This window comes from Mandrillus leucophaeus, unplaced genomic scaffold (genome assembly GCF_000951045.1).
Source record: "Mandrillus leucophaeus isolate KB7577 unplaced genomic scaffold, Mleu.le_1.0 Scaffold52, whole genome shotgun sequence".
Lineage (NCBI taxonomy): Eukaryota > Metazoa > Chordata > Mammalia > Primates > Cercopithecidae > Mandrillus > Mandrillus leucophaeus.
Window position 1 is genome coordinate 2,884,562 of NW_012105586.1, and position 12,903 is coordinate 2,897,464.

The 12,903-nt window shown below is 57.6% G+C and overlaps 1 protein-coding gene across 1 annotated transcript in view; it reads right to left on the bottom strand.

Annotated features, from left to right (window-relative positions):
- Positions 1-4,644: 4,644 nt before the first annotated feature.
- Positions 4,645-12,903, bottom strand: part of PTCHD2 (patched domain containing 2) — a 42,857-nt gene continuing 34,598 nt past the window's right edge. Inside the window, exons 13-20 of the mRNA XM_011996599.1 lie at positions 11,852-11,982; positions 11,601-11,773; positions 10,533-10,659; positions 9,848-9,993; positions 6,965-7,124; positions 6,378-6,491; positions 5,793-5,959; positions 4,645-5,007 (exon numbers count right to left, since the gene is read on the bottom strand). Of these exons, the coding sequence (XP_011851989.1) occupies positions 4,645-5,007; positions 5,793-5,959; positions 6,378-6,491; positions 6,965-7,124; positions 9,848-9,993; positions 10,533-10,659; positions 11,601-11,773; positions 11,852-11,982 (1,381 nt within the window). The remainder of the gene's footprint in view (positions 5,008-5,792; positions 5,960-6,377; positions 6,492-6,964; positions 7,125-9,847; positions 9,994-10,532; positions 10,660-11,600; positions 11,774-11,851; positions 11,983-12,903) is intronic.

Sequence of the window (12,903 nt, forward strand, 5' to 3'; positions counted from 1 at the left end):
CAGGTAAGCACTGTTTCTGTTTTTCTTGTTTTCTTCAGAATTTCTTTATGCATATGCAAGCAAAAAATGAGTACATGTTCTCTCACCCAGCCATTTTTTTAACACATATTTTTTATACACATACTAGCATATTTCACACACTGTTCTGCAAGCTCCCCCCCGCCCCATTTAATATATCTTGGCATTTTTTTTTAGTCGTTACACAGAATGCTTCCTCGTTCTTAATACGGCTACAGAATGTTCCACTGTCCCTGTGCCAATGGATATGTGGGGCTCACAGCCCTTTGCTGCACCGGACAAGCCTCTAGTGAATAACTTCTACACTTGGCCAGCACAGGAGGTTTAGCTGCAGGATAGATTCTCAAAAGCAGGATTGCTCAATCAAAAGAACTGTGAGATTGTAATTTTGATAGTGACTGCCAAATTACACAGTGGAATCTGTTAAATGCCCATCAGCAGTGTGTGGCAGCCCGTGTCCCCTTAGCCCGGCTAGCAGTGTGCTATCAACCTTGTAGATCTTTACCAAGTGGATAAATATAAAACGGTCTTCTGTTATTAAAAACCTTTCATTGTAATTCCCATTCCCTCCAGGATAAAGTTCGGCTTCCTTGGGTGGACAGGGGAGTGGGCACAGCCTTGCCCTTCCTCAAGGACCCTTGTCAGCTGGTGGGGTGTGGACCTGGGCACAGCTCATGTTTCTGGACTTCAGTTGCTTAGCAGTGAAATGGGGCAAAAGCATTCCCTCTGACCAGTGCTCGAAAGATTCCCGAGAATGCACAGATTCTCGCCCAGGCAAGGCAGGCACTCCATACACACGAACACACGTTGATACCTCCTGGTCTCCAAAGGGAAGGAGAGAGAAGCGAGGGCTCAGAGAACCTTGGCAGGGGGTGGGGGTCCCTCTCCCCTCGCTCTCCTCATGCCTTCAACCCCTCATCTGTGTCACGCACTGCCACCTTGGCACGCTAAATGTCTGCACATCCTCACAGACCTCAGCCTACCTGCTGTGCCCGAGCTAACAAAGAGCATCTCATTAATGCTCAGCAAAGCTCATTAAGACCGTGAGTTGTGCATCAGTGGCAAAGGAAGGTCAAGGTTCTTTTCGTGGGAGTTAGTGCCTCTGAGACCCTGTGCCGCCAGTATTCACAAATAAGATGAAGGGGGATTTATTTGGAGGTAAGCAAGCAACCGGTTGTGTGGCCAGAGTTCCCGGAAACTCCCAAACACTCAGAGCCTTCCCCCAGCCTGGCCATGGTCCCGCTCCTGGAGGAAGAACTACCACCTGCCAAGAGCTGGACAGATCAGGCACTGCACAGGGCCAGACAAGGGCCAGACACGTTAGCTTTGATGAGGAGATGCAGATGAGAATGCCATCTCCAGGGGTGACCCTGGCCAGAGGCCGGTGGGGAGGGAAGCTGCCTGGCAGCATGGTGGGTGTGCGCTCTTTCCCCTCTCTGGGCCTCTGAGTGCTCATCTGTGAAATGGGAACTGCACTCGCAGGAGCATGAGGGTTACATCAGAGGTGTACGTGTGCCACGGAGCCCTCGCCACCCTGGGGGAGATGACAGTGACATAGGGCCAGGCTTCTCCACCCTGGACCTGCCTGCCCAAAACCCCCACAACACCCTGAAAAGACAGAGGCCGGGGGAAGGAAGAGGAGCTGTACCACAGAAGGAGACGGGTGGGTGGGGGGAGGGTTTCTTTACAAATGGGCATTATTTATTTATTTATTTACTGCGACAGTCTTGTTCTGTCTCCCAGGCCCAATCTCGGCTCACTGCAATCTCCACCTCCCAGGTTCAAGTGATTCTTGTGCCTCAGCCTCCCAAGTAGCTGGGATGACAGATGTGCACCACCATGCCCGGCTAATTTTTGTATTTTTAGTAGAGACGGGGATTCACCACGTTGGCCAGGTTGGTTTTGGACTCTTGGCCTCCTGTGATCTCCCCGCCTCGGCCTCCCAGAGTGCTGGGATTATAGGCTCAACCACTGCACCTGGCCAAATGGGCATTATTTGAACTGCATGCAAATGATATGCAAATGATTCTATCTCCATATTAAAACTAAGCTTTTGGGAAGGTCTTGGGACAAGTACTTGGAGATGTAGATCCTTTTTCTAAGCACCTTCTGGGGCATCCTGTCAATTTGCCAGCCTCCTCCCCTCCCCTCCACTCCTGGGCCTCTTCCCACCACCCTGCCCCATTTCCCTTGCATGGGTGGTCATTTGGACGAGGACTGACCTTGCAGATGTGGCCTCCTGCACACCTGGGGACTACCGCAAGTGGGTCCCAGGTCAGAGCCCGGCCTGTGCCCTGACCAGACCCTTCAGGGCTGTGTGCTTCAGGCTGTGGTCCTTCCCCTCAGCCACTGCGCTCTTGGCTAGGCCTCTAAGGGTCCGGGTTTTCCAGATGTTGGACGGGAAGATGCTCAGGTATGAAGCATTGTACAAACACAAGGGTTCTCATTCTGGATTTTCTAAGCACAGGCCTCTTGATCTGACCACCAACCTCAGACAACCCTGTAACCACCATCAGCCTTTGTTAGACTGTATTGAGAGGCTGTGAATCTGGTTGAAGGGTTGGTTCTTCTGGTTGAAGAAACACCCTGGGGACAGGCGGGTGGGGCTCGGCGCCTGGCTCCACCATTCAGTAGCTGTGTGATCCAGGCAAGTCAGTCTCAGATCCTTGGCTGCCCCGTGTGCAAAATGGGTGCGACAGCACCTACTCCTTATGGTTAACAAGTGAGCTCACACATGGGAACCCTGCTGTGTCCCTGGAAAGATGTTGAAGTCCTAACTCCCGGTACCTGTGAATGCGAGATTTGGGAATAGGCTCTTTGCAGATGATCAAGTTAAGATGAAGTCATGAAGGGGGGGGGTGCTAATCCAGTATGCTTGGTGCTTCTCTTAGAAAGAAGGTGACGTAAACAGAGAAACAGACTAAGAAAGTCACGTGAGGGCAGAGGCAGAGGCTGGAGTGACACCTCTTGGAGACAAGGAACAGGAAGGCTAGTTTGCTACCAACCAGCAGAAGCCTTCTAGGAGAGCAGGAGACAGACTCTCCCTGAAAGCCTGCAGGAGGAACCGACGCTGCCAATACTTTGCTTTTGGACATCCAGCCTCCAGAACTGTGAGAATAAACTGCTGTTGTGTAAGTCACACAGTGCGTGGAGCTTTTTCATGGCAGCCCCGGACACAGACACAAACCCTGAGGAAAGCCTCTGGCAGTCAGTGCCGCCCGCTAGGCTCACTCATTGCTTGTCTGATGTCTTTCTTCACTATGCATTGTGGGCCAAGGTCTGACAGTCCCTCAACAAACACTTGCTAAGTGGAGTACGGTGTACGTCTATCTTGCGTCCCCAGGCCCCCAGTTAGTATTTACAGAAGGCCAGGAGGGCTGGCCTGGAAACCCCCTTTGATGTCTTTCCCACCCTCAGGGATTCATTCCAGCTCAGTCTGAGTCCACACTCATAAAGCCCAGTGGCAATGTCAGTCTCCAGGGAAAGAGCTCAGTGACCAGCACAATACTCGGCACACGAAAGGCATCCTCAAGACGCCTGCTCTGCGGAGCCAGTTGGATCCCCTAAAGAAAGAAGCATCTCTTGAACCTCACCTCCCCCAGAGCGCCCTGTGACCTGTTCCAGGATGGTCAGGCACCCTCAGCCCACCCACCTCTCCCTCTGGCGCCAGCCCCAGCCTTTGTGCCAGGTTCAGGCTAGGCAGTGTGCAAGGTCGCTTCAACTTTAGAAATGTGGAGACAGCAGTGCTTAAAATGCTCGTGTTAACAGCGGTGGTCTGCAATCCTGTGTCACTTTAATAGGAACCCTCTGCCATGAGCAAGGCGGCAGGCATGGCAGCTCCTCCCCACAGGGGCGACCCCCCAAAACATCCACTCAGAGTCAGGTGGGAAACACGGGGGCTTAGATCCATGAGGAAAGCTGCGCGGAGCCCCACAGAAACCAGAGAGGGCCTTTGAGGGTCAGGGGTAGGACATGCAGAAGCCCAAGCCGGGTCCCTCTGTCTTCTCTGGCCAGGATCAAAAGGCCCAGGGAGGGCCACAGGGCCATTCAGCACTGGCTGCTGTAAAGCTGAAGGGGAGGGTTGTGGGGGAGAGGGGTGTAGGCGGTGTGAGGCCCCCACCCTGGATCCACTGTGCTCTTCCTGCGTGATCCCCGAGGGCAGCATGGAGCTCAGAGGCAGCTCTGGTTCTGCTACTGATCCAGCGGCAGGGCAGCCACTGTGTCCTGGCGCCTCAGCTCTCACATCGGTAGAATGGGGGTCACCCTGTAACATCCACACTGGAAGGTGGTGAGCACTGAGGCAGTGTGAGCGGGAGACTCCCTACAAAAATAACCTGACCCCCATGGTGACCGGGCATGGGAGGAGGGCTGGTCTCTTCTGCCACTGGGCAAAACGCCGAGTGTGGCTGCCAGCAGACGGCCTATGGGGTGGCGGCCGTCTCCAACTCCCAGCTCCGCAAAGGCAGTGCGGTCCACACCATTTGTGTGGGTGTCAGCCTCCACGCTGGCCCGGAGGGCGCCCTGGGCCCAGGCCTGGGGACACAGCTAGCTGGAGCCGAGCTGGGAAGCAGTTCCTGTCCCCCACCCACGGGACCAAAGGTGCAAGTGTCCAGAGCCCGGCCTGGGCTATAGGGAGGCCCCTGCAGGCAGGGGAATCTTATAGCCGCTCCGCAGGAGCACGAGGCAGGCACCCAGCCCCAGGGCCCCCGCCAGCAGCACGGCCCCCAGGGCCTTGAGGAAGGAAGTCCGGGTCCGGGTGAAGGAGCCAGGCGCCATAATGCCCAGCAGGGCGGTGCTGACGGTCAGTGTGTAGAGGATGGACACGCCTGTGTTGAGTGCCACAATCTTGCCGAACTTGGCAAACGGGGCGATGATGCAGAAGAAGAGGGGCACTGTGGCAATGACCGTGGTGAGGGCACTGGAGACGATGGCCACGCCCACGTGCCGCACAGCCTCCAGCGTACGCCACTGGCGCTGCGTTCGGGCGTCCTGGGGGCGAGAGGAGAGCTGGGAGCCCAGCCCGCCCACCCGCGGGACCCCTCTGGCCAGCACCTGGGGAATCGCGCACCCCTGCCCCAGGCCAGGTTCCTGCTCTGTCACTGGGATGAGAGCTGCAAGCGGCCTCACAGGGTTGGGAGGGTACGCACCGGTGGGTGGGAGGGTACGCACCGGTGGGTGGGAGGGTGCGCACCAGTGGGCACTGCTATGTCAATAGGATGCGAGGGTCTGCACAGCGGGTCCTCATAAATGGGAGCCCTGCTTGGAACTCATTTTGTTCCTCTGACCACAGGCAGTTGAATGTGTAACTGATTTGATTTTTACATATTTGTGAATGTTTTCACACCAACGCCAATTCCAAACTAAAGAAAAAACCATTACTAGGCCCAGAGCTGGTTTTGGCACTGAGTATGTGAACATGTCCTTACCAAGCCACCGGGGGCTGGAGCAGACTTGTGGCCTCTGGGTCATGGCTGGAAGGAGAATGAGCCATAGCTTGGGGCAACATGAAGCAGGAGGGCCCCCTTGGGATCCTGCATCTGGTCCAACCCTCTCATTGCTCACTTGGGGAGACTGAGGCTGGGGGGTGTGGACCTTAGAACTAGAGTCCCTAGGGCTTGGGGATCAGCTTTGGGAAACCTTAGTTTCTAGAACACAGCCTGCATGGGGGGGCCTGGTGCTGGGATGTCCAGCTGCCCTTGAGGGTCCCTCAGCTGCACCCAGGTGGGAGAAGACCGGATGTGGTGGGAGGTGGGTAAGGTGGGCAGGGTGCTCACCTCGGCCTGGTGCGGGGGCAGGTTCTCTCCAGCCAGCAGGTAGCCCTCCACCAGGTGGACGCAGTAGTCCACGGAGGAGCCAACGAGGATGGACAGCGAGATGGCTTCCACGGCGCCCATCTCCCAGCCACTCCAGTACATGATGGTCACCACCAGGCATACGATGCCTGCAAGGGGACAGCAGGGGAGGCAGCTCAGACCTCCCACCCTGGAGGCCTTAGGGGAACAGGGAGGTCTGGAGTCTAGCCCCCACCCTCAGGTGACAGGAGAGACAAGGCACACTGAGGGGACCCCCGAGGGAGGGGACAAGTGCAGCAACACATCACTGAGCTGAGGGCTACTACCTGGGTACCCTGGCTCTGCTCGCGAGCACAGACATGCGGGAGAGACAGTCCTATGAGCCACTGTCCCAGATGGCACCTGGCAGAAGGTCTTGTGACCTGGGGTGGGGGTGGGGGAAGCCTCCACCGAGGAGATGTGACAGTGAAGGCTTCAGAGACACTTGCTACCTGGAGGCCAACGAGGAAGACTCTGCCTCCTCCCATCCCTACCGGCCGGATGCCTGTCAGCCCCTCGCCCACATACCCAAGATGCTGAGGAGCACGGGCAGCAGGAGCAGGATGTGGGTGGTGAACACGGCCACCGCGGCCACGCAGATGAGCAGGGATAGCACCAGGCCGCACAGGGCGCTCTGCACCCCTGCAAGGGAGGACAGGGCCTCAGTGCGCTGCTCTGTGGGCGCTCACAGCAAGCTGTGCTGCTGGGGTGAGCCCTTGACCTTTCTGAGACTCCAATTCCCTGTCTGTAAAATGCAGTCATAACAGGACCTTACCCCACCTGCCTTGTTTGGAGTTGAAGAGAACACAGGTCAGGCCCTCAGCCCAGAGCCCAGGCACCCAGGAGAGGCTGGTAACTGCAGCTGCCATCATGGTCATGACTGTTACTTTTTAGGTGGCCAAAGTCCAGATTAGAGAATGTAGCCAGATGCCCCCGAAGGAGAGGACCCAAACTCCAGCCTCTGATCAGTGTCCTGGCCACTGAGGCACCCGGTTTCCCCAGGGCTCTTGGCCAGGACAGAGAGTGTGGCTCAGACTGGCCGCTCTGTGCCCTCCCCTCCCAGGTCCCTCTGCCTCCTGCCCACCCAGGGTGGAGGGGACGAGGCTGCTGCTTGCCTACGATTTCCATGAAGATCTGCTTCCAGTGCTCGCAGGTCTGGAAGCCCCGGCGCAGGGCTGAGCCCTCGGGGAAGGCCTGCAGCTGCTGCTGGAGGAAGCTCTCCCAGCGCAGGTAGTCTGAGTAGGTCTGGAAGGAGGATTTGCCCTTGTACGTGGTCTGTGGGGAGAGACGTGAGCCAGTGAGACAGGCAGGGGCTGTGGCCCACCCGCCCTTCCCAGGCATGGCTGGTCTGTTCTGTGGCCACCAATGGAGTGTTGCGTCTGTCGGGGAGGGTATGAACGATTCAATCCAAAATGAGTCCCCACCAGCTTCTGGAGGTATTATGTGATTGTGACAGCAGCACTGGTCCACATGCAACCACAGTCCCTGACCACCAGAACCCCCTTCAGCTCCCAGGGTCCCCCACACTCTTGTGTCCATGCAGAGCGCGTGCTATTCCCTCTGCCTGCTCAGCCAGCTCCTGCTCATCCTTCAGGACTTTCTGGGGTTCCGTCTCCTCCAGGAAGCCTTCCTTGATGCCCCAAGGTGGGCCTCCGTTGGGGTCTCCAAACCCTCAGTGCTTCCCCTACTCTTGTCACTGCCTGGCAACCTGCCTGGCCCTGGTAGGTGGGACTGTGAATTGCAAGGTCAGGAGCAGCCTGGCTGGCCCACAGTGCCCAGTCCCGAGGGGTGCTCATGGATGATGAATGAGAGAAACAGGCACTCGCCCTGCTCTAAAAGGTTCTTAAGGTATCTGCTCATCAATTCTGCTCCTGCCAAGTACAAGCCAGTTCCCAGGAGGCCTGCGTGTGCGTGCGCAGGTGCACGCGTGTCTGAGTGCTGGTGGGGTCAGCGTGGAAGTGGGCGCCCTGCTGCGTGGTGAGCCTGAGTGGGGACTTCTCTCCTGCCTGGAACTGCCTGGGGCTTCAGCCTGCAGAGGGAGGTGAGTTCTGACACATGCTGCAACATGGTGAACCTCGCAGTGAGTAAAATGAACCAGTCACTGGCTGGGCGCGGTGGCTCACGCCTGTAATCCCCACACTTTGGGAGGCCGAGGTGGGCAGATCACCTGAGGTCAGGAGTTCAAGACCAGCCTGGCCAACATGGAGAAACCCCATCTCTACTAAAAATACAAAAAATTAGCCAGGTGTGGTGCCGCATGCCCGTAATCCCAGCTATTTGGGAGGCTAAGGCAGGAGTATGGGTTGAACCCAGGAGGCGGAGGTTGCAGTGGGCTGGGATGTCTCCACCGCACTCCAGCCTGGGCGACAGAGCAAAACTCCATTTCAAAAAAAAAAAAAAGAACCAGTCACCAAAGGACAAACACCGTATGATTCCATTCACATGAGGCCCCCAGAGTTGTTAAATTCATTGAGAAAGTAGAATGGTGGGTGCCAGTGACTGTGGGAAGGGGAGAGGGGGAGTTAGTGTTTACTAGGGATAGAGCTTCAGTTTGGAAAGACGAAAAAAGTTCTGGAAGTATATGGTGGTAATGGTTGCATAACAGTGTGAACATACTTAATGCCACAGGGTTGTATGCTTAAAAATGGTTCAGGCCAGTCGCGGTGGCTCATGCCTTGTAATGCCAGCACTTTGGGAGGCCGAGGTGGGTGGATCACCTGAGGTCAGGAGTTCGAGACCCGCCTGGCCAATATGGTGAAACCCCCTCTCTACCAAAAAAACAAAAAACAAAAACAAAAACAAAAATTTAGCTAGGCATGATGGTGGGTGCCTGTAGTCCCAGGTACTACAGGCACCCACCTGTAGGCTGAGGTGGGAGAATTGCTTGAACCTGGGAGGCGGAGGTTGCAGTGAGCCAAGACCATGCCATTGCCCTCCAGCCTGGGTGATAGAGTGACACCCTGACTCAAAACAAACAAACAAACAAACAAACAAAAAACCTGTTAAGATGGTTAATTTTACCTTATGTATATTTCACCACTGTAAAAAAAATGCAACCTAACAAAGACCCATCTGGGTCTTTGAACTGGTGTCTGCATTTGATTGGGGGCCTGTTGAGGGCTCTGAGGCCCCCTTGGCTGGTGGCTGGTTTCGTTGCTTGTGCAATGAGTAGCACAAATAAATAGTGGGAAGCAAGTCAGGGCAGGGGGCCAGAGGAGAGTCACCCCCCCGCTTAAGCTGTCACATTGATTCTTAGTCCCCAGACTTTCCCATGTGTTCTTACCTCCACACCTGCCAGAGGGGCACAGGGATCTTGAACCCTCTTCTACAGATAAGGCCAGAGGGGACGAGTAACTTGCTCAGGGACACAGAGCACACCAGGATCCCGGCAAGGACTGAGCCCAGGTCTCTGCACGGAGGCAGCAGGGACCGGCTTGCCAAGCTGGGGAAAGCCACGTGCCAGGGCCGAAAGTCCCCACAGGGCTCAGGTCAGGAGTGTGTGCATGTGTGTGTATGTGCACGCGTGTGCCTATGCCTCCTTGGGCAGAGCTCAGCGAGCGTCCGGGGTGACAGAGGCAGCAGTGAGGTATGGGGGATGGCCGGTCCCCTGGCCACCCTGAGGGAGGCTGCCAGGGTCTGGGGCCCCAACCTGCCCTCCCACAGTGGCAAAGGGGGGCATTCTGGACTTCCACCGGCCCCTACAGACCAGAGACTAAAAAATACCGTGGATCCCAGGCTGGTGGAGAAGGAGGGAAGGGAAAGGGTAGGTGGAAGGGAACTGGCAGGCCACCCATGGGAAGAAAGGGCAGCGCTCTGCAGTCAGGGGACCTGGTTTAGCACTTGACACTGACACCCACTAACTGTGTGACCTCAGGCAAGTCACTCCACCTCTCTGGGCCTCAGCATCTCCCCCTGATCTGGGAAGAGGGCTGAGATCAGAGGTGGCACACCCAGGGCAAGTATGCAGCACGGCGCCCAGCGACGCTGCCTGGGCTCACCGACTCAAAAGCCATGGAGATCCACTGCACGCGGCCCTCCCTGACGCCCACAGCCCCGTGGGACAGCTGCCCCGGGAGCAGGTTGGGCTCCGGCAGCTCCTTGCACTCAGGGTGCAACATCTGCAGGAAGGAGGAGATGCTGTAGCCTGTGGGGAGAGGCAAGAAAGGGAGTGGGTGGTGGCCCTGGAAGAGCCTGTCCCCCTGCATCACACCTGTGCCCACGCGCTCACCTACCTCTGAGGCTTAGAGTGTTTGTTACCATTGGCAACGGCATTGGGAAACCTACAACATGCATTTGCCATCGGGGTAGAACATGACGTGTGGGCCCCTCCCAGGGACGCCCCTGTGGTGACCTCATCCACATTGGCTGTGGGCCAGTCCCTGGCCCTACCCCCCAATTTTGGAAAGGCTACTCCTGCAGATGTGCCCCACATCCCACACACGCACACCTCTGCACCAGTCCTGTTCACACACAAGCCTGCTCACATCCAAAACCCCTTGACTGCCGGCACACACCCCACCCTGGTGTGGACACACTCAGCACAGACACTCAGCACAGACACTCAGCAAAACACCCCCACATGCCAGACACTGTGTCCTTCGGCTGTCTACCTTGGACTGGCCTCTGTGCCTCCCCAGTCAGTCCGTTCTCCCTCGGAGGAACAGCTCCCCACACCCCACGCACCTGAAGGCAGGCACTGGGCCCCGCCTGGCTTCACCAGCTCGGAGTTGGCTGCGATGGCCTTGCAGAGGCGACACAGGTGTCCAATTTCCTTGAAGAGGTCAAAGCTGCTGTCATAGACAACGCTGCCCTTTCCCAAGGAGACATAAGCCGGCCCAGGCCGCTCAGTGAGACAGGGACTCAGTCCTGCGTGCTCACCCCCAACCCCAGGGAAGAACTTCCAGCAGCTCCCTGCTACCCGTCACCCTCACGTTGCCAGCCTCCAACTGCTCACTCACTGCCCCACCCTAACCCTCTGTCCTGCCCCCACCAGCATCTTCTGCTTCCATCACTGCACACCCCACACAGGCCCCTCCGCCTCACCTCCTCCCCTTCCCCCACCACCTTCTTACCTGAACTTCTTGCTTTTCTCCCCACCCTCCCAGCCAGCCATATCCTCACTGTCCTGCAGGACCTGCCTGGTCCCCCAGCCCCTGCTCCCAGCGCCTGCAGATACCCAGTGTGGACTGAACACACAGATCTCCTCCGACTCCACCTTGCTCCCGACTTACTCCACGGCTGCCATTCCCGTGGACCCCGCCGGGCTGTGACTAATTTATTAAAGGCAAGGGACACCCGCCCGTCCTTCCTCCCAGGAATCCTTAGCACCCACTATGTGCCGAACAGTCCCAGCTCAACCAGTGCCTTCAAACACTGAAGAGCCCTACACCGGACAGGAGTGCATGTGAGGGAGGGAAGCCTCAGAGAGGAGAAAGCCACAGCCCAGCTCAGAGCGAGGGGGAGGGCAAGGAGGTGCCCACCTGGACTGCCCTCTCTCCATTCGAGTCCCCCACAGGCACCCAGCTTGGACCCTAAACCCAGATTCCTGGGTGAGTCTAAGACGTCAATGCCGCTGAGTCCTCAAGAAAAACAGGACCCCCAGGAGCCCATGGGGGATCTGTCTGGGCTAGAGGAGCCATCGAGGAGCCAAGAGGGGGTGTGAGGAGCTGGACGTGGTTCCCTGGACAGGTGCTTATTTGCAAGACTGTTGCAGCTGGGGCCCTCGGCATCTGCCCAACGCATGCCCCGTACCGGGTCTCCAATGACGTGGTTGTCCACCTGCCGAGTGCGGTTGACGCCAATAATGCCAAAGACCACGAAGACCATGGCCCCAGTATCCACCAGTGGCCGCACCGCTGGCTTCCCGCAGCCTGTGTTCACGCAGGGGTTGAAGCCGAAGGTGGCCGAGAGATGGGCCTTGGGCACTGCGAACAGGGAGTCAGAGCTGTAAGGGAAGGCGGGGCCCAGCTCCTGAGGTCCCCACCTGTGTGCCCCTGCTGTACCTTTCTCACTAGGCACGAAGAAGAAGCCTTTGGTAGGCCCATCGGGGCTGGAGCTGAGCAGGCAGCCAGGGGGTGCCATGCACACGCGCCCGTGGAAGGGGGGCTTGTGGGACTGGGCGAAGTACAGCTTCCTGTGGAGGCAACGGAGGCCGGGCTGAGGCCAGAAAGGCCAGGAGGAGTCAGGGGAGGTGAGGCCAGTGGGCCGGGGCTGGGGGTGGGGTGTCGTGGGGTCTGGACTTGGGCTCTGCTCCCGCATGGGGATTTGTTCTCAGGTTGAGGGCTGAGGGAATTGCCCTAGGCTGGGGGTCTGGAGGCTGTTCTAGCCCCGCCCCTGCCAAGGCTGACTATGGGAATCTAGTCGAGGCCCTTCCCCTCTGCCCCTCAGTCTCCCCATAGGAGTCATGAAGGGTGGAGAAGACCAGCAGCTTTCAAACTGTCCCCCATTGGGTACAAAGGTTCAGGAGGGGCCCCAGGGACAACCCTAGTGGTCCCCGCTCAGGGGTCCCCAGCCTTGCCTCAACCCCAACAGTTAGGGAGTCTCTACATTCTATAGGAAGGAAGCGCTCTAGGGTCAACAGCTGGCTAACCACTAGACCCAGTGCAGCTCAAAGTTCTTTCCAGAATGTTTCCAGCTCATCCAGGCAGGCTGCCCAACCCCTGGTCACTGATGTGTCTGTGCAGGTAACACTGCAGGTCAGCATGGGGCTCAGGGGAGGACAGGCAGAGGGGCCCCCCTCCCAAGTCAGGATCCCAGGCTGGAAAGGACTCAGCCAGTGCTGTCCTGCCATTCCCCGGCCTCCAAGCTGCACCCCTCAGCCCCATGCAGAGTTCAGACTCCTCTGGGTGTTTGACACTCCAAAGCTAGCCCCATCAGAGACCAGTCCCCGTGTGTCACTGAGTTCTGTCAGAGACCACAGTCCCCGTGTGTCACTGAGTTCTGTCAGAGACCACAGTCCCTGTGTGTCACCGAGCCCCGTCAGAGACCACAGTCCCTGTGTGTCACCGAGCACCGTCAGAGACCACAGTCCGTGTGTGTCACCGAGCCCCGTCAG